We start from the raw sequence: 18,022 nt of genomic DNA, 5'->3' as shown, positions 1-18,022 counted from the left end.
CTCCCTTTCGTCGAGTGCCCCACCTGATTCACTGGGTTATTGGCCTACCAAGTACTTGTTCGTTGTTCCTACCACTTGCCAAATGGATGGAGCGCTCGTTATCCTTACTGTTCTCTCTGCTGGGGCCCCCTCCCATTGCTCTAGCCATAAGCTATGGCAGCTCCAGCTCGCACCCACAGGGGCCCGCCCTGCGAGGCCAGAGTGGGCTCAGCGGTCAGCCCCCATTCGAATTACGTTAGGGGGTCTTTCGCTTTTGCCAGATCTAGAGAGATACTACGAGTCTTCCGTCCCAGATTCCATCGCCGCGGTCAAAGAGATCATCCTCACTAAAAATCAGCCCATTCCGAACTTCTAACCCTATCAAAATAAATTTAAGAATCGTAAATCGTCCAATTATTTTTTTTTTTAACTAGTTTTGATGGGGTTAGAAAATTCATATAATGTCCATTAGAATGTGCCACGTTGTGTTCAAAGTAAACATGGAGTTCAGTAGCTAACGAACTCCCAAGAGACGAACATCGTGGAGGCCGTCGAAGGAAATCGATCTGTGTCTCTCTCACGCACTCATGCGCACACAGTGAACCTCTTTCGATCAAAGCGCAGTCGAATCGATCGTCGATGGCTTCTCTTCCTCTCCCACCTTCAAATCCTTCAGAAACATCAATTCGACAAATAATTCCAACTATAGCCACCTCGAATTTCTCTCGAATTCCTTCGTGGGTATCTCTGAATCGCTGCTCTTCTCCGATCAAAACCACCCAACAAAATCAAAGAGGCCTGATTGAAAATTTGCATTTAGTTTCTCTTTCCAAACAAGGAAAGATCAATGAAGCTCTCCAATTTATCAAACAAATGGACATGGCATGTATTTCTGTTAACACCCATTCCTATGAGTGTCTCTTCGAAACGTGTGGGAGGATGAGATCCTTATCTAATGGAAGAATGATTCATGAACGACTGCGAAGAGAACTCAAGAACCCATCTTTATTTCTTTGGAATTCTCTTATTAGAATGTATGGTAATTGCGGATGTTTTGTTGAGGCTCACAAAGTGTTTGAGGAAATTCCCACGAAGAATTTGGTTTCTTGGAGTACAATGGTATCTGCTTATGCTCAAAATGGACTTTTTGCCAAAGCTTTCTTGTTGTTTACAGATATGCAGGCATCGGGAATAAACCCGTACGCCGCAGTTTATGTAAGCCTGATACGGGCTTTCTTGTCTCCGTCATGTCTTAAGCTTGGGAAGCAGATACATTCTCATGTAATTCGAACTGGTTTAACTCATGATGTTTTGATAGACACAGTTCTCTCTAACATGTATGTCAAATGTGGATGCTTAGAGAGTTCTAAGCTCATATTTGATAGAATGGCTGAGAAAAATGCTGTAACTTGGACTGGATTGATGGTGGGGTATACACAGGCCAAAAAACATGAACAAGCCCTCGCAATGTTTGATAGAATGATAGGTGAAGGCGTTCAATTGGATGAATTTGTGTTCTCAATTGTTCTTAAGGCATGCTCAGAGTTGAAGGATTTGGAAACAGGGAAGCAGATTCATGGGTATATTATTAAATTAGGACTGGACTCGGAGGTTTCGGCAGGAACCCCACTTGTGGACTTTTATGTCAAATGTGGAAGTCTTGATGATGCTCGTTGCGCTTTCGAGGCAATTTGTCACCCAAATGATGTCTCTTGGAGTGCAATCATCTCTGGGTACTCACAAAATGGTGAATTCGAGGAATGTCTTAGAATTTTTAAGGATGTAAGGAGTCAGGGCATGGTTTTGAATTCCTTCATATATACTAGCATTTTTCAAGTGTGTTCCGCACTTGCAGATTTAAACATGGGTACCCAAGTACATGCTGACGCAATAAAAAGGGGTCTAGTATCTGACCTCTATGGAGAGAGCGCATTGATCACCATGTATTCGAGATCCGGTAGGGTAGAATATGCCCTTCGAGCTTTTGATTTGATAGATGACCCGGATACTGTGGCCTGGACTGCTATTATTGCGGGCTGTGCTTATCATGGTCATGCTTCAGAAGCCCTAAGACTTTTTGAAAGGATGCAAAGCTGTGGGGTAAGGCCTAATGCTATTACATTTATTGGTGTTTTGACAGCCTGCAGCCATTCAGGGTTGGTTTCAGAGGCGATGCAATGTTTGGACTCAATGAGAAGTGAGTATGGTGTAGATCCTACTATTGATCACTACAACTGTATTGTTGATATCTACTCTCGTGCGGGGCGATTAGGAGAGGCTTTTGAATTGATAAAGACTATGGCATTTGAACCTGATGTGATTAGTTGGATGAGCTTATTGAGTGGGTGTTGGACCCATAGGAATGTCGAGCTTGGAAAGATTGCAGCTGAAAACCTTCTTCGGCTGAACCCAGACGCTACTTCATGCTACATTCTTATGTTTAATTTGTATGCTTCAAGTGGGAAGTGGGAAGAGGCTGCCCATATTAGAAAAGTGATGGCTGAAAGAGATTTGAGGAAGGAAGTTAGTCGCAGCTGGCTTACTGTCAAGGGTAAGGTACACCGATTTATTGTAGGTGATAGACACCACCCCCAAACAGAAAATATCTACGCCAAGTTGGAGGAGTTGAATATTTCAATCATGAACAATGGAAATACCTCTGCCATCAATTATAGTGTGCTCCACAGTTTGCCCGAGAAGCGGAAAGAACAACTTCTTGACCATAGTGAGAGGCTTGCAATTGCATTTGGGCTTATATCCACTCCTAGTAATGCCCCTATATTGGTTTTCAAAAACCTTCGTGCTTGCACTGACTGCCATGATTTTGCAAAACATGTATCCAAGATTACAGGACGTGAAATTGTTGTCAGAGATTCAAGTAGATTCCATAATTTTAAGTGTGGAGAATGCTCTTGCAACAATTATTGGTGAACCCATGGGACTGATTTCGTGCTCGCTTTTCATGGAGGGTGCCTTACTTTCATGACTAGGTGGTCTCATAAGTGAAGCTTAGCTCGATTGCTGTCACGTTGCATAGCTCTTTCTGAACTGTAAGTTTTATATGATCGTTTCAGCTCCTTTGAAATTGTAAAGTTTTGCTTATCCAAAAAAAAAAATTTGTTTGAGTGCCAACTTAGTTTAGTGGTAAGACGTGTGGTGCGTTGTTCCCATGTCCTAGGTTCAAACCCCCTTGAACCCAACTTCATTTGCTAACCACTAACCCTATAAAAAAAATGTAAAAGTTTTGTCAACAGTTTATCATGATACATAGCATACAGCATCCATTCATGAATTACTGACTCAATTCTACGGGCCAACCGAGGAATTATCTGCCAGAAGTCAACCTGATTGATTCATATCAACTACTAGATTTTCTAATTTTGGATAATTATTAGTCTATACTGCTTTGACTACAGATTTTTTTTTTAAATACATCTTTAACTAGGGATTCACCCAGGAATTATATCATTGTGCTTACGGCAATTTTTTGTGATAGAGATATCTTCTAAAGACCATAACTATGAACAATGAAGAGCTAGTGAAGGAAATAACTAGACTGTAGTGAATTGCATACTTCAGAACAATTCTCTTAGAACTAGGACAAGTAGCAAAATGAGATCTCAATTGGGCAGTTTGGTCTGGTTAATTTTGTGGGGACAATAGAATCTCGAATTGACTGGTTCAAATTTTGGGATGGATCCTGGTTTACAATTTTTCTCATCAAATTCAAGAATCTATTGTCTCTCTATGTAATTTATTGTAGAATCTATTGGCCACAGCTTGTGAGTACCAAAAAGTCTCTTAGCTTACAAATATGTTTTGCATAAAAAGGGTTATTTTGATAGCATTGCCCAAGTCACCTCCATTTTTTTTCTTTCAGTATCACAAAACTTACACTTGATTTTCCTTTTCCTTGGTAAACTTTGATACAGGCACCAACCAATACAATGGATATTAGAATTGCCCTTCTTTCATACAGGATCAAGAACTCCATGATATGTTGGCATCACCAAACATGTGAACGTTACGCAATCTGATCAGGCCTTGGGAATCCTAGCTGCTTGAAGCAAGTGAATCTTCCATCATTAACTACGTTATGGCCCGTAGTGCATCTTGCCCCATCAGATGCCAGATACACAGCTGTTCAAGGAATATCTTTTTCCTCGCTTTTTTCCTCCATCCGATACTTTAACTTTACAAGGGCAGCTCCAATAGGTAATAAACGAAGAGAAAGTCATCAAAGATGGTTTGGGCATGTTCACTAGAGGCCTAATACAATCTCAATTAAAAGACTTGTTCAAGTTGAAGGTCCTAAAACAGGAAAAACCAAAAGAATGTGGAAGGAGATGGTGAGAGTAGATATAAATATACTCTCAAGTCTCAATAACAGGGAACTTTACTTCCGAAAAAGTGGGATGAGAACATAATTCGTCTAGCCAAACCCAAATCTTTGGGGAAAGGTTTTGTTGTTGTAGTTGTAGTTGTAATTGTTGTATAACTAGTTAATAGCATTTTAAAAAAATATATATATATATATATATTATTAGTTGAGATTTGCATTACCCCTTTGAATCATCTTTGTCCCAGACAAGTTTTAAAACCATGACTGTGGTTGAGATCGTTTTGTATTTATAGATAAGTTGGACTTGAACCTCCAACCTCAAAGTTGTTTTGCAATGTATCAAATCAATTGAGCTATGAGTCTAATATAAAAGGTGCGCATGAAATCAGGATTTTCAGAGGTAGAAGACAGATTAGAAAAAAAAATGTATTTTAATTTAACAATTTGTCAATTAATTTGGAGAGACCCCTATTGATTTGATGAATTAATCACAAAATTTCTGAATCGTGGATTTAAAAAAAAAAAAAAAAAATTAGTTTTCTAAAAGACGAGTAAAGGAAAAAAAAAAATCGTAAGAATAAAGACACGATCCCCCTTTTGTACGCGTGCAATCAGATTGACAAGTCCTGTATGAACGTAAATATTAGAAAATCTATGGACAATCTATAAGTTATACAATATAGGAGATATGTCAGGTCAGGTGGGACCCAACCCCAACCCAAACAAATAAGATATTTTGTTGCAGCGAGAGAAGACAAGTAAAGAGTCCGTGATTTTCGAACTCCCCTGGCTGTGCACAGAAACATAGATTTTGACGAGGAAAAATATCTATGGTTCTATGCATAGCCACGTGTGAAAGAGTTTAGGATTCTTTGTACAGCCACGTGGAGAGAATTGGGAGAGGGGATGATTATTAAAATGTAAATTGATGACGTAGGAGATATGAGAGGTGGTGGGGGGACTTGTAACAAGATATTATATGTATAAGAAGAGAAGAAAATGGAATTTCGACTAAAATCCAAGTAAATTTTGTGAGGTTGCAAGAAACTAAAGCATCATTATTGTCCATATTTCTTCATCCTTCTCGTTTCAATTTTCAGCCATAACCGAAGAAATTCTCTTTCTATCTCTCTGTGATTCTGGTATATGTTCCCAATCTTTTATCTGGCCTTAAGATTTTCACTTCTTGGTTTTTTATTTCTTTCGTGGTGATCATATTGTTTCAATTCTTGATTTATTCTCTTTTATTTGTGTTACTTTTTTCTATACTTTTATTCATGCTGATTCACTTAATTTTTGTAATAGAAAGCTCCTTTAGTTGTTTCAAATCTTCCATCATTAGTTATAACTCTTAATTTCTCTTCTGTTTTTATTTATTTATTTATTTTGGGTTCTTGTGTGGAGATAGAGGATGTCAAAACACTTGGTTGATCTTTGAGTTCTGAGAATAACATCATCCAAACTGTTTTCTGCCCAATTTTTTGGATTAGATTTTGATGTTGATGATATGTCTTCTTTCTTGATTGGTGTGCTTAAACCCAAACCATTTTACAGTTTTTTTTTACCCTTCTTTCTACTTAGATGAGATTAATTTCTACATTTCTCATCTTATAGGGAACTCATAGTTTTAAAATCTAAAAATTCTACTAGAAGATGGCACAAATGGATTATCCTCTTGGCCCTGATCAATACTCTGCCACCCAAAATGATTGAGGTCCAAGCCCACCTACTTGGAGTATATGTGAAGCTCATAGGGCTTTATGTTTGTCTATGGTGGTGTATCCATCAAAATATTTTACCCTTTACTTTTTCATGATGCCTCGGTAGCCTAAAAGCTTTAGCCAATAACAATTGTATTAGTGATTCAAATCACTTGGGGAATCTAATGTGTCCGATATTCCCTTGTTGTTTTGATCTGAAGACTTCTTATCATAGTCAGTCATATTCACCAACTTTCTTGTAAAATTTTAAATCGAAGGTTATTGATTTTGTTTTCTGGGCCTACTTGGTTAGTTATTTGTTTTCTGTACCCATGCACTATCTTCAGGTTGTATTAAATTGTAGTCATCGAAGAGCAGTTCCTTGTTAGTGGGAATCATGGCTAGGGCCTTGGTTCAGTCAACAAACCTCTCTGCTGCAGTTGTTGGTGAAAATCATGGTCAACTTCGAGGATCTGGAAAGAACAGGGGTGTGCAAATGATGGCCAATGTCCAAGTGCTGCACCTGGGAATTCGGGATTTCTCAGGATTGCGGGGATCTAATGCTTTAGATACAATGGTAAAATCTGGCCTTGATTTCCATTCCAAGGTTGCGGCTGCAATCTCTGTCCCACGTGGAAGGGCAAGCAGAGGTGTGGCTAAGGCTATGTTTGAGCGCTTCACAGAAAAGGCTATCAAAGTTATTATGCTTGCACAAGAGGAAGCAAGAAGATTAGGACACAATTTTGTTGGTACAGAACAGATACTATTGGGTCTTATTGGTGAAGGCACTGGCATTGCTGCCAAAGTTCTTAAATCCATGGGAATAAATCTCAAGGATGCTCGTGTTGAAGTGGAGAAGATTATTGGGAGGGGTAGCGGATTTGTTGCGGTGGAGATACCATTTACTCCTCGTGCAAAGCGTGTTTTGGAACTTTCACTAGAGGAAGCTCGCCAACTCGGTAACTTTTTGAATTTTCTCGTAGTTATTAGCTGTTGATTTACTTGTCTTATTCAGTTTCTTGACCTGAGCAAAACCTGACCGTTTTAGAAACCAGGGTTAATTGGATTCTATTTTTCGCTCTTCTTTTTTTATCTTACCCCTTCAGAAAGACCCCCTATTGTTTCTTTGCATAAATTTTTGTAATATTTTATCCTTCTATTTTTGCACTAATGAGACCTTGTTGGTTCTTATTGAGTGTTTCAGGTCATAATTACATTGGTTCTGAGCATCTGCTTCTAGGACTGCTTCGTGAGGGTGAAGGTGTGGCAGCCCGTGTGCTCGAAAACCTCGGTGCTGATCCTAGTAACATTCGTACACAGGCAAGTTTCTATTATATCATTATCTCATATTGTGTATTCCCTCCATTTTCTCAAAATCATTTCATGCTCCTGATTCCAAAATGAATATTCATCATCATGAAGATTCTGAATTTCCTTGATGCAAGCAGGTTATCCGTATGGTGGGTGAGAGCACAGAGGCTGTTGGTGCTGGAGTTGGGGGAGGCAGTAGCGGCAATAAAATGCCTACACTTGAGGAGTATGGCACCAACCTGACAAAAATGGCAGAGGAGGTATATGCATTCAATGTACTCCTCTATGGTTTATACCGGTAGAACATATTTCAGACCTTCTTGGAAGCAATCTCGACATTATAGCTGACAGATCCAAGAAGTTGAAGCGATGGTGTCATCATTTAACAGCAACTGCCAACTAAAATCTTGTGTCTAAGCATGCTTTCTCTCCTTCACAGGGTAAGCTGGATCCAGTTGTCGGAAGGCAACCACAAATAGAGCGTGTGACTCAAATTTTGGGTAGGCGGACAAAGAACAATCCCTGCCTGATTGGAGAACCTGGTGTAGGGAAAACAGCGATTGCAGAAGGACTCGCTCAACGAATTGCAAATGGTGATGTTCCAGAAACAATTGAGGGAAAGAAGGTGAGAGTAAGATTATTTGACTATTTTTTATGTAACTTAAACGCTGGTACATGAGCTGGTGCGAAGCATGTATATGAGTTGTCAGACATGGGGATCGTTGAAAACCTGGGTTGCCAACAGATGCATAAATAAATGATTACACACAATTCATGCAAATACGAGATAATTCAATATGTGGACATGCATGCTAACTTTACATTTTTTCATGGGCACAAACGGGAGGCCTCGAGGATGAGCAGTGGAGATGGAATTGGACCCTGCATCTGCTTGCCACCATTGGAATCAGATCTGTGCATTTCTCAGGCTTTTCCCTTTTTGGGAAGCCTTGATGTGTGGATAGAATGACTCTCTTCCTTAGGATATTTTACCCAAAATTAATAGTTACATCTCCCGATAATCTACTCCCTGGTGAAAAAAATTAGAGACTTTTCACTTTCTCTCTATGTTGTATCTAGGGGGATCAAATGCATTGTATTATGATGGGCACCTCCTTGGAATGGATGATCCTTGCCACCAAACCCAATGGAACTGTATTATTTCCTTTCGATTATGGAAGATAGCTGAACAGTTTTGTAAAATCCATAACAAGCACTATTAGAATTGGTGGATTCGCTTGATTGTCACCTAGTGATCTCCTTGTTGGAAACTATCAAATGTTTGATTCTAATCTCCTTGCATGTGTGCCATGTTCCTGAAACGGGAAGAGAGAACAAATTCTTTTCCTCTCTTCTTTTTTTCTTCCATAGACTTGTTAGTTGTTGTATTGTTTGCTTCATTTTATTTGTTGTTTTCCATTTCCAAGGTTCTCTACCTCATCTCCTCATGTCAGATTCTAATGCAAAGTTTTATTCATGCAACAGGTTATTACCCTGGATATGGGTCTTCTCGTTGCTGGTACAAAATACCGTGGAGAGTTTGAGGAAAGGTTAAAGAAGCTGATGGAAGAAATTAAACAAAGCGATGAGATAATACTCTTTATTGATGAGGTGCACACATTAATTGGAGCAGGTGCAGCAGAGGGTGCAATAGATGCTGCAAACATCTTGAAACCAGCCCTTGCAAGAGGAGAACTGCAGGTAATTTAGCTTTCTGGTTCTTACAAACAGTCGCCACTGGACTGATGATGGGCTGCCCAGGTTGGGTGCAAAGTATGAATATTATTACTCTTGCCTATATCCATATTCACCATAGCTCTAAAAATGAGAAATCTATATTCTCTATTGCCATCACTTCGAGTTGAACTAGTTTCCCATCTATATCCCTGGATTTGCCCCATGAACCACTTATTAAGGTTTAAGAAACCAAATGTGATGATTTGGGCTACTTGTGTAGCAGTAGCACTCATTTAAGCAGTTCAAGAAGTAAATTGTTTGATATAGCCTTTTAGTGTATAGCTTGAGCTCTTCCAATTTTCCTTGGATTGGTGTCTTTTGTTAATCTTCTTGAGGAGAAAATTTAGTATCTACTTTTAGCATCTTTACTAAGTTTGAATTTTTTATTTTTTTATATATTTATAATCTTCTACATTATTATTGATTATAATTACAAATAGACTATTTCAAGACAATTTAACATTCATTCTTTTCTATGGTTAAAAGTTTGACCTTTTGACTTCCTCAAGTACCAGAAACCCTATTTCATTCCCTCTGGCCTTGGAATTATCTATTAATACCCAATTATTATTATTTTTGTTTAAATTTCTGCTCTATTTATTTGGTTAAAGTAACCATCTATAGTTTTAAAAAAAAAAAAAATTTAATGTTTTTTTAGTCTTTTTCGTTATTTAAATCTTATAAATGATTATGGGCAGTATGTAAGATAAGATTGACTGTTTTCTATATTACTTTTCATGGTTTTCTAGTTTCTTTTTCTTTTATTGAATTTTGAATTATCTTGTTTTTATCTTCCTTTATTGTTTCAAGATCCGTTCTTGATTTTATGATTTCAGTTTTTCAGAATTTATTTGGATTTCTAAATTCTTTTAGAATTTTGATCATCTTGAAAGAACCTTGATTTTCTCTTCTATGATTTCGGTCAGCATGGTCAATTTGGATCAATGCTTCTCTGTCTGGAAAATGTTTTATTGATGATATCGTCTTTTATAAAGTGCTAACTTCAATGATTTCATTTGGTGCAGTGTATTGGTGCCACGACACTAGATGAATACAGGAAGCACATTGAGAGAGACCCGGCATTGGAAAGACGATTCCAGCCGGTAAAAGTGCCTGAACCGACTGTTGATGAGACCATAGAGATTTTGAAAGGGCTTCGAGAGCGATATGAGATTCACCACAAGCTCCGTTACACAGATGAAGCCTTAGTTGCCGCTGCACATTTGTCATACCAGTACATTAGGTTTGTGACATTGTCTTCATTTCATTCATATCCAGTGGTCAATCCTGTTCTGGCTTTCTCATTGTTCAATGTGAACGACACTTTTTATGTAGGTTTTGTTAAAATTAGCTGCTATTACCATTCTTTTGATCTCTAATTCTTTGTTTGTGATTACATGGGATTAAATTAGCTTTACTTCTAAATAACTGTTGCATTCACTTTGAAAAAATTTAGGTGTCATGTTATGAATTATGATGTTTAGCATGTAACATGATGGTATAATACCGTTTAGAGGATGAAAACTTGAACAAGTGAAAGTTTTTCCAATATTCCTGTAACACTGAATGTTTATAAATTTCTTTTGTATAAATTTGTGTTCTATGCAATCTTTGCCTGAACGTTCACAAGTATTAGGGTGACAATTGTTTGGTTCATCGGATATTGTTATTATCAATCAGGGTTTACTATATTTATTGCTCTGATGGATATTTCTGTACACCAGTGACCGCTTCCTTCCTGACAAAGCGATTGACTTGGTGGATGAGGCTGGTTCCCGTGTTCGGCTTCGTAATGCACAAGTATGTTTTCCTGTTCCAATCAAGCACATCTGCTTTAGAAAAACATCCTAGTCTTTTGATGAGTGGAACAATATACTTGTTTCCGCTGATGCTTTAAATGAAGTGGGTTACGTGCTCTTTCCAATGCAGCTCCCCGAGGAAGCTAGAGAGGTCGAAAAAGAGCTCAGACAGATCACAAAGGAGAAAAATGAAGCTGTTCGTAACCAGGACTTCGAGAAGGTACTTCATACTTTCTTCTATTGTTACATCAATTATACTTGGGAAACAAGTTCTTTTCTGATTGTTTTCTATAAAGAATCTGAAACCGAAGAAATTACCCCAAAGAATCAGAAAAAGAAAATCCCCAGTGCTGAAGGTAAAGGAAAATGTACATCCCATGCTGAAAGCATGCAGGAGTTTCCCTTCTGTAGCCCCATGTGCTTGTTAAAAAAAAAAAAAAAAATTGTTATCCACTCTTCAACCCTTCTTTCCAACAAGATTGGATATTTCATTCCTTTGCTCGGGAGGTATCAAAAGAAGTAGCTAGTAAGGGCTGGCTTCTAAGCTCGATTGGCTTTTAGACATTATAATAATATTCAGTTCTTTCGAGCTTACAAAGCACCAAGTTGAATTCTGATATAAGATTGTTCCAATTGGTTATAGCTTCTACTTTTTGGTTTGCCGACAATCTCCTTCCATTTAGGCTTACAATGCAGAATACTTTGACAGGCTGGGGAATTGAGGGATAGGGAAATGGATCTCAAGGCTCAGATCACAAATCTCGTTGATAAAGGCAAAGAAAGAAGCAAGGCAGAGAGCGAGGCAAGTGATTCAGGTCCTATTGTGACAGAAGTGGACATACAACACATTGTCTCTTCATGGACTGGGATTCCTGTTGACAAAGTCTCGAGTGACGAGTCTGATCGCCTCCTCAAGATGGAAGAGAGCCTCCACAAGAGGGTCGTTGGTCAGGATGAAGCTGTCAAAGCTATCAGCCGTTCCATTCGCCGTGCTCGTGTTGGACTTAAAAACCCCAACCGTCCAATTGCCAGTTTCATTTTCTCTGGACCAACTGGTGTAGGGAAGTCTGAACTGGCTAAGGCGCTTGCTGCTTACTACTTCGGCTCCGAAGAGGCCATGATCCGGCTTGATATGAGTGAGTTCATGGAGAGGCACACTGTCTCCAAGCTCATTGGATCTCCACCTGGTTATGTTGGTTACACTGAAGGTGGTCAACTTACTGAAGCTGTTCGCCGCCGTCCTTACACCGTGATCCTCTTTGATGAGATAGAGAAGGCGCATCCTGATGTCTTCAATATGATGCTTCAGATTCTGGAAGATGGGAGGTTGACAGACAGTAAGGGAAGGACTGTGGATTTCAAGAACACACTCCTGATAATGACATCCAATGTCGGAAGCAGTGTCATCGAAAAGGGTGGTCGCCGGATTGGGTTTGACCTAGACTTTGATGAGAAGGACAGCAGCTACAACCGGATTAAGAGCCTCGTGACAGAAGAACTGAAGCAATATTTCAGGCCAGAGTTCCTGAACAGGTTGGATGAGATGATTGTCTTCCGTCAGCTGACAAAGTTGGAGGTGAAGGACATTGCAGATATAATGCTGAAGGAAGTGTTTGGAAGGCTGAAGACTAAGGAGATAGAGCTTCAGGTGACAGAGAGGTTCAGAGACAGAGTGGTTGAGGAGGGGTACAGCCCGAGCTATGGAGCAAGACCATTGAGGAGGGCAATTATGAGGCTTCTGGAGGACAGCATGGCTGAGAAGATGTTGTCAGGAGATATAAAGGAGGGGGATTCTGTTATCGTTGATGTCGATACTGATGGTAATGTGACTGTGCTCAATGGTAGTAGTGGTGCTCCCGAGCTGTCGCCCCCTGCAGTACCTGTGTAAACTACCCTCATCTCCCATCTGAACTTCAACAATCTGTTATCTGTACTTATTTTACTACGTTTAAATTGTCATACGTTGTGATCTATTTTGTAAAGAATATATAGCAGCAGCTCCATTGTTTGGTGCTCTTGTATTTGTTGTGCCACCACACTGTATTCAATATTCAGGGACCAGAATATGTTATTACTTAGTAGAAGTGTTTCCATTTCCTTATCGTAAAGAAATAGAACAGAGTGAATAACAAACAAAGGTTCATTTCTTCTAAGTTTGCCTTGAAACGAGGATAGATAAATTACATTTTTCTTTCATTTCCAATAAATAGGAACATCCTTTTCGAGCCCCACTATTTGCAGTATTAAGTGGGTTTTATTGTCGAACAATATGGTGCTTGGACTCGAGGTGCCTTCTTGAGTAACTGAAGTACTTAGGCGGTCAAGTGTTTGCATGCTTTTTAACACGATTTGAAGCCAGTCTTCTTTTTTTTTTTTTGGTTCCTGTTTCTTCGACACTACTCCGCAGGTCCCAAGTGTGGATAGAGGAGGGCTTTGTCACAGCCTCATAGGATTAGTTTCACTGACCCTAAATATTTGGGATAAGGATTTGTTCATGATGATGATAGGTAAGGTAGTTGATCCACTGGACTGGTTGTAGTAGTGCCCACATTGTTGGAAGACTAATTTTCTGTGAGAAACTGCAGTGAATGAGAACTTTGATGTTCAGATTATAAATGCACATTAAGCTTCTGAGTCAGGGAGGTTGAAGATTAGGATTAGAACGATTGCACGAGGCACATATGAGGAGGGATTGGAAATTTCAAGGTTGATCAGATTTCCATTGGAAGATTATAGATGGAGATTTGGCAAGGAAATTAATGCTGATGGTATTGGATGATAGTTAAGGTTATCAAATAGGTTCTTCCTCATAATTGATAGATTTCTCGAGGTTCTTGAATGATTTTTTACATATGGGTAAGATTCAGTGTGTGGGCTTTACAAACTAATTTGAATATTGGCTGCTCTCTCTTTAATTATCAAGGAACCCTATTTATGATTATTTATTCTAGAGAAGGATATTCTGTCCTCATGGTTTTGTGATTAAAATATGAAAAGCTATCAAAGGCATCATCATTCTTGAGATCTTTACAAATTTGCTCCAAATCAATGGTCCCTTTCATCAACAAACAAATGCAATTTTCTTACCTTTTCATTTGGAAGATTAATGATTGATGAATTATTAAAACCACAACAAACTTTATTTACACTTGATCTAATTTCTATGCAACCGATTAGTAGATCAGAACACTTCTGGTAGAGGCCGACCTGCCACAAATGCTTTGAACAGCTCCAGCGATCTCCCTGGCTGTGAGAATGGAGCTTCATGGGAAGCTCCTCTGATAGTTGCAAATGAAAGGATATTACCATATACTTGAGTCCATCCACCAACCTGAAGAGAAAAAGAAAACTTAAATATCAAACCAATCAAATGGTTTTCTATTCCACTCAATCAGTGGATTCTGACTTAATCTTGAATTTTGTCTCCTGACTAACCCAACTATCTAGTTATGAATTGGTTGGCTTGTTATATAGAAAAATCCTTGGAACGACATTAGAGAGATTATCAACAAGACTTACTTGCTTCCCTTCAAACCAGACTCTGTAAGGTACAGTTATGTTCAGTCCTAGTTCTTTTGCTAGCCCATGCACCAGCATCCGACTTCCAGTCAACGGGATAACAGAATCTTGATCTCCACTGTGACTCAAAAACCAATTCGTAATTAATTTTGAATAAAGGCGAACTTTCTTCTGATATAAAACCATAAAGGACTTCAGTCTGAGTAGGAATTCACCTGTAAACCAAGACCGGGATTCCAGCCTTGACAATTGAGCCGACAACAGAGATAGTGGGTAGCTCCACGTTAAGCAGATCATAATCCAGAACACTGTGATACATTAGAAAACATAAACCCCAACAAGACCCACAATCACAAACACGAAACAAATACAAAAAGCTCCTAAGATTGCATTGCTCTTCTACTACGGAAGTCTCACACTTGGATTTATCAAATCCTTATGTTTCAAGAAAAATTCAAGGTAATATTTTCTTTGAGTAAGTCCTAGTGTCTTGCACCATTGGTATAAAAAAAAGAGCCCATAAGTAACGCCATTTTGACGATCCTAGCTATCCAATCAGTAATGCAATTCGATCTCTTATGGTCCTCGCCTTTCCATGATGATGTCTGGATCAATGACACAATGGCATGTGTACCTATTGGCTGGTTAATATCCGACTATGCTGTTTAATGAATGATACATGTTTCATCTAATTAATCTACTCTTTGATTGAGTGAAGAGAGGTACTTGCTGCAAACTGCCCATTTGTTGACTCCTATAAGACGGGCATGGAGGGCCTTCTGCACATCCATCCGGTTCAAATAATTTACTGTTTCATCTTCCACGCATACATCTACACTCTCGGTAACTTGCTGTGGAATCAACAGAACCAGAGTCAAAAAGACGTAAAAACATAAGAACAAGAAAATGGAAGGTAGATGAAGGTCATTAGCTAAGTAAAGAAATGGAAGAAACACCATGGTTTTAACTTACCCGGGGACTGATTATCTTGGATTGTGAGAGCACCGATGACGTACAGACATCGAGGGTTACATCGTATTTGTCTACAAATCTACTGGTTTCTTTGCTCACCTGGCTCATAACCCTCGAACAAACAGCAGTAACGGAGTCCCTGTAGTACTCACTCACGAATCGAGAATAGTTACAAACAGAGGTGAAAATTCTGTATGTAGAATCTGAGATCAACCCGTGAGACCAGAAGTACTCGGCCCTCGAATTGAAGTCCGTTGCGAATTCTAGAACTGGGTTACCTAGCTGCAATGCAAGAAAATGAAATTCAACTCCAATAAAATCATTAAAAAAAAAGACAAAAAAGAATCACAAACATGGTTTTAAAACTCGTTTTGTTGTCTCGTCCGTCCATGGACAAGACCTAGTCGTCTAGGACGAGTTTTCCGATACATTTGACTTGTCTATCCGCTCGTTGGTGGATGATACTGAGACTTATCGGACGTGTCATCTCGGTCTCGGACGAGATTTAAAACCATGATCACAAATCCTTTTGATCATATAGGGGGAAAACAATTAGAAAATTTGGAAATGAAAAAAGCCACTACACTTGATCTTTAGACAACACACGTTGTGGAAACTATTTAATTATGAATGAAAGATCAAATATTCATTTTCTACTACTTACTGCGATTCCTTTAATATTAAACAACTTCTCTTTCTTGTTAAATTGAATCATGAGCTCTGCGAGTTGCGGAATGTAATGCCCTAGTAATAACAAGAAATTTCACAATCAGATTTTCTTCCTTCTGCCCCCAATGCAAAATGATAAAAGTTGTTAGGAATGAGAGAATACCTGCATAGCTTTCCCCTGTTATGAACAGTTCCCTATGCTTATATTGTGGAAACTTGATGAACCATCGTTGCAAGAACACAAGATTGTCTCTAGCTTAAGAAACAAAAGCAAAAACAGTTTCAAAATCCAATTGCAATAAAATTTATAGAGATCCCATGTTTTGGTATCAAGCACTACCGCATCATGTAAGAAAGATTAACCCATTATAACAATGAACCATGTTGGGAGATTCTTGAGAATCTGAACAGTAAAGTTCAATTGAATTTGAATAAAAAAGTTGTATTTCAAATGTAGAACAAAATAAAGCAGAGATCTAAATGTCATTCAACCCAAACGTGCCTGTTATCTTGTCATTTACAGCAACATAGGAGGAAGTATCAGTGGAATAAGAAAACCCAACTCCTACTGGTGTCTCTAAGTACAACATATTTGCTTCTGCAAATCAAAGGAACATTAAAGAAACAAAGATCAGTTTTTTTTTTTTTTCTTTTTCTGGTTGATCTTAAACTGCCATTTATGAACACAAGTAAGAGAAAAAAAGAAACATGGGTACCTCTGTTCCAGCTATACTCATTCCTCACCAAAACCTCTCCACTTGGTCTGAAAGGCCCATTTTCAGAGAATGCTCCAACTCCCAAAGAAGAGCACCCAGGACCTACACTTAAAATAAATAAATACAGACAAAGAAAGAAGGAAAGGAAAAAATAATAATAATAATAATAATTTGGTTTTTGTTTCCTTTAAAATCTTTAACTAGCCAGAATGAAGGGGATGTTCCTAACCTCCATTCAACCAGAGAACAAGAGGCTTTGAAGCTGGATCCATCTCAGCTTCAACAAAGTAGTAAAACAGAGCTCTCTGTTTCTTCTCATCTACAGTGACATAGCCTGAGAAATGTTGGAAGCTGACATGGGGTTGGCCAGGCAACTCAGTGATCTTGTCAAACAGAGAAAGAGCTGACTCTGCCTCCATGAAGTAGCATAGGTGAAGTAGTGCTGCAGCCATTACCATGGGTTTCCATGATAAAGAATGCATGATGTGATACTGTTGGAGAAGACAAGTATGAGAGGGAGTGAGCTCTAATAAGACGTTGCCCAGTGAGGGAGGGGCATTGAATAAAAAGGAACTATGGGATATTTTTAGAATATATTTTGTTTTTCTACTTTTGAAAGATGGAGATATGGGTGACTCAAATCTCAATTGAGCAGTGTTGATTGAATGGAAGTGTTATGTATAGAAAATGAAACGAGAGAGAATGGAATCCTGAGCTGCTTTTAACGTTTCCACAGTTTGTGTTTCTTTTGCTTTTGTTTTACTTGAACTGATAAAGACACAAAACCATAAGAATGAATACTTTTTATACAGAGAAAAGTAGTTTTACAGAAGGAATCACTTTCCTTTTTTACACTTTGACAAATGGTTTTGAGAAGCTATAGAGATTGGGATGATGAAAATAAAGATACTTCCATCAAATGCAGAAACACTTGAAATTAAACCCCCACAACTTGGTCTACCAAAAAAGAAAAGAGCCCATCTCTTCTTTCATTTATAATTAACTTAAAAAATTAAGATGAAGTAACCTCATGTTATCCCTTTGGAAAATGCAGATCATTCAAGAAATTAAACATCTAGGAGATTTGTAATTGACATAAAATGGGTCCTTAGCATGGTTTTAAAACTCATTTTGACGCCTCGTCTATGAACAAGACCAAGTCGACTCGGATGAGTTTTCTGATACGTTTGAGTCATCTAGTTCAACAATGAGAACAATGAACTATGATTTTAAATTTCGTCCAATACGTTTGACTTGTCTATCCATCTCATTGTGTAC

At 38.5% G+C, this 18,022-nt stretch overlaps 3 protein-coding genes across 4 annotated transcripts; 2 read left to right on the top strand and 1 right to left on the bottom strand.

Annotated features, from left to right (window-relative positions):
* Positions 1 to 321: 321 nt before the first annotated feature.
* On the top strand, positions 322 to 4,773 carry RARE1 (Pentatricopeptide repeat (PPR) superfamily protein). Its single transcript, XM_086454298.1, has 2 exons — positions 322 to 3,029; positions 3,912 to 4,773. Exon 1 carries the CDS (start codon positions 619 to 621, stop codon positions 2,908 to 2,910), a length of 2,292 nt encoding a protein of 763 aa, XP_086310424.1. The 5' UTR covers positions 322 to 618; the 3' UTR covers positions 2,911 to 3,029; positions 3,912 to 4,773.
* Positions 4,774 to 5,295: 522 nt separating this feature from the next.
* Positions 5,296 to 12,946, top strand: LOC147395162 (ATP-dependent Clp protease ATP-binding subunit ClpA homolog CD4B, chloroplastic-like). 2 transcript variants are annotated; one of them, XM_086454297.1, is made up of 10 exons: positions 5,296 to 5,463; positions 6,400 to 6,980; positions 7,226 to 7,341; positions 7,470 to 7,592; positions 7,772 to 7,957; positions 8,818 to 9,033; positions 10,095 to 10,312; positions 10,794 to 10,869; positions 10,999 to 11,088; positions 11,578 to 12,946. In XM_086454297.1, the coding sequence occupies exons 2-10, from the start codon at positions 6,419 to 6,421 to the stop codon at positions 12,754 to 12,756; spliced, it is 2,766 nt and encodes a 921-aa protein (XP_086310423.1). In that variant the 5' UTR covers positions 5,296 to 5,463; positions 6,400 to 6,418; the 3' UTR covers positions 12,757 to 12,946. The 2 variants fall into 2 exon arrangements, with proteins under 2 accessions (XP_086310423.1, XP_086310422.1); XM_086454296.1 differs by having other exon boundaries at positions 6,369 to 6,980.
* A 993-nt stretch (positions 12,947 to 13,939) lies between these two features.
* LOC147395161 (serine carboxypeptidase-like 45) lies at positions 13,940 to 17,490 on the bottom strand. Its single transcript, XM_086454305.1, has 10 exons — positions 16,974 to 17,490; positions 16,745 to 16,846; positions 16,531 to 16,626; positions 16,192 to 16,284; positions 16,024 to 16,103; positions 15,360 to 15,641; positions 15,114 to 15,238; positions 14,603 to 14,695; positions 14,388 to 14,505; positions 13,940 to 14,199 (listed from the first exon to the last, which is right to left on the bottom strand). Exons 1-10 carry the CDS (start codon positions 17,224 to 17,226, stop codon positions 14,050 to 14,052), a joined length of 1,392 nt encoding a protein of 463 aa, XP_086310431.1. The 5' UTR covers positions 17,227 to 17,490; the 3' UTR covers positions 13,940 to 14,049.
* Between the last annotated feature and the right edge of the window lie 532 nt (positions 17,491 to 18,022).

Source organism: Akebia trifoliata, chromosome 9 (genome assembly GCF_017979445.1).
Source record: "Akebia trifoliata isolate Shusen 1 chromosome 9, ASM1797944v1, whole genome shotgun sequence".
In the NCBI taxonomy this organism is placed as follows: domain Eukaryota; kingdom Viridiplantae; phylum Streptophyta; class Magnoliopsida; order Ranunculales; family Lardizabalaceae; genus Akebia; species Akebia trifoliata.
This window is presented reverse-complemented; position numbering and strand designations above follow the sequence as displayed.

Excerpts from the sequence above, each read along its gene's own strand:
- RARE1 (XM_086454298.1), top strand. The coding sequence starts at position 619 with ATGGCTTCTCTTCCTCTCCCACCTTCAAATCCTTCAGAAACATCAATT.
- LOC147395162 (XM_086454297.1), top strand. The coding sequence starts at position 6,419 with ATGGCTAGGGCCTTGGTTCAGTCAACAAACCTCTCTGCTGCAGTTGTT. Across the intron at positions 9,034-10,094 it reads TTGCAAGAGGAGAACTGCAG|TGTATTGGTGCCACGACACT; the intron begins GTAATTTAGCTT and ends CATTTGGTGCAG. Across the intron at positions 10,313-10,793 it reads TTGTCATACCAGTACATTAG|TGACCGCTTCCTTCCTGACA; the intron begins GTTTGTGACATT and ends TCTGTACACCAG.
- LOC147395161 (XM_086454305.1), bottom strand. The coding sequence starts at position 17,226 with ATGCATTCTTTATCATGGAAACCCATGGTAATGGCTGCAGCACTACTT. Across the intron at positions 14,506-14,602 it reads ATCCCGGTCTTGGTTTACAG|TGGAGATCAAGATTCTGTTA; the intron begins GTGAATTCCTAC and ends TTTGAGTCACAG. Across the intron at positions 14,200-14,387 it reads TCTGGTTTGAAGGGAAGCAA|GTTGGTGGATGGACTCAAGT; the intron begins GTAAGTCTTGTT and ends TTTTCTCTTCAG.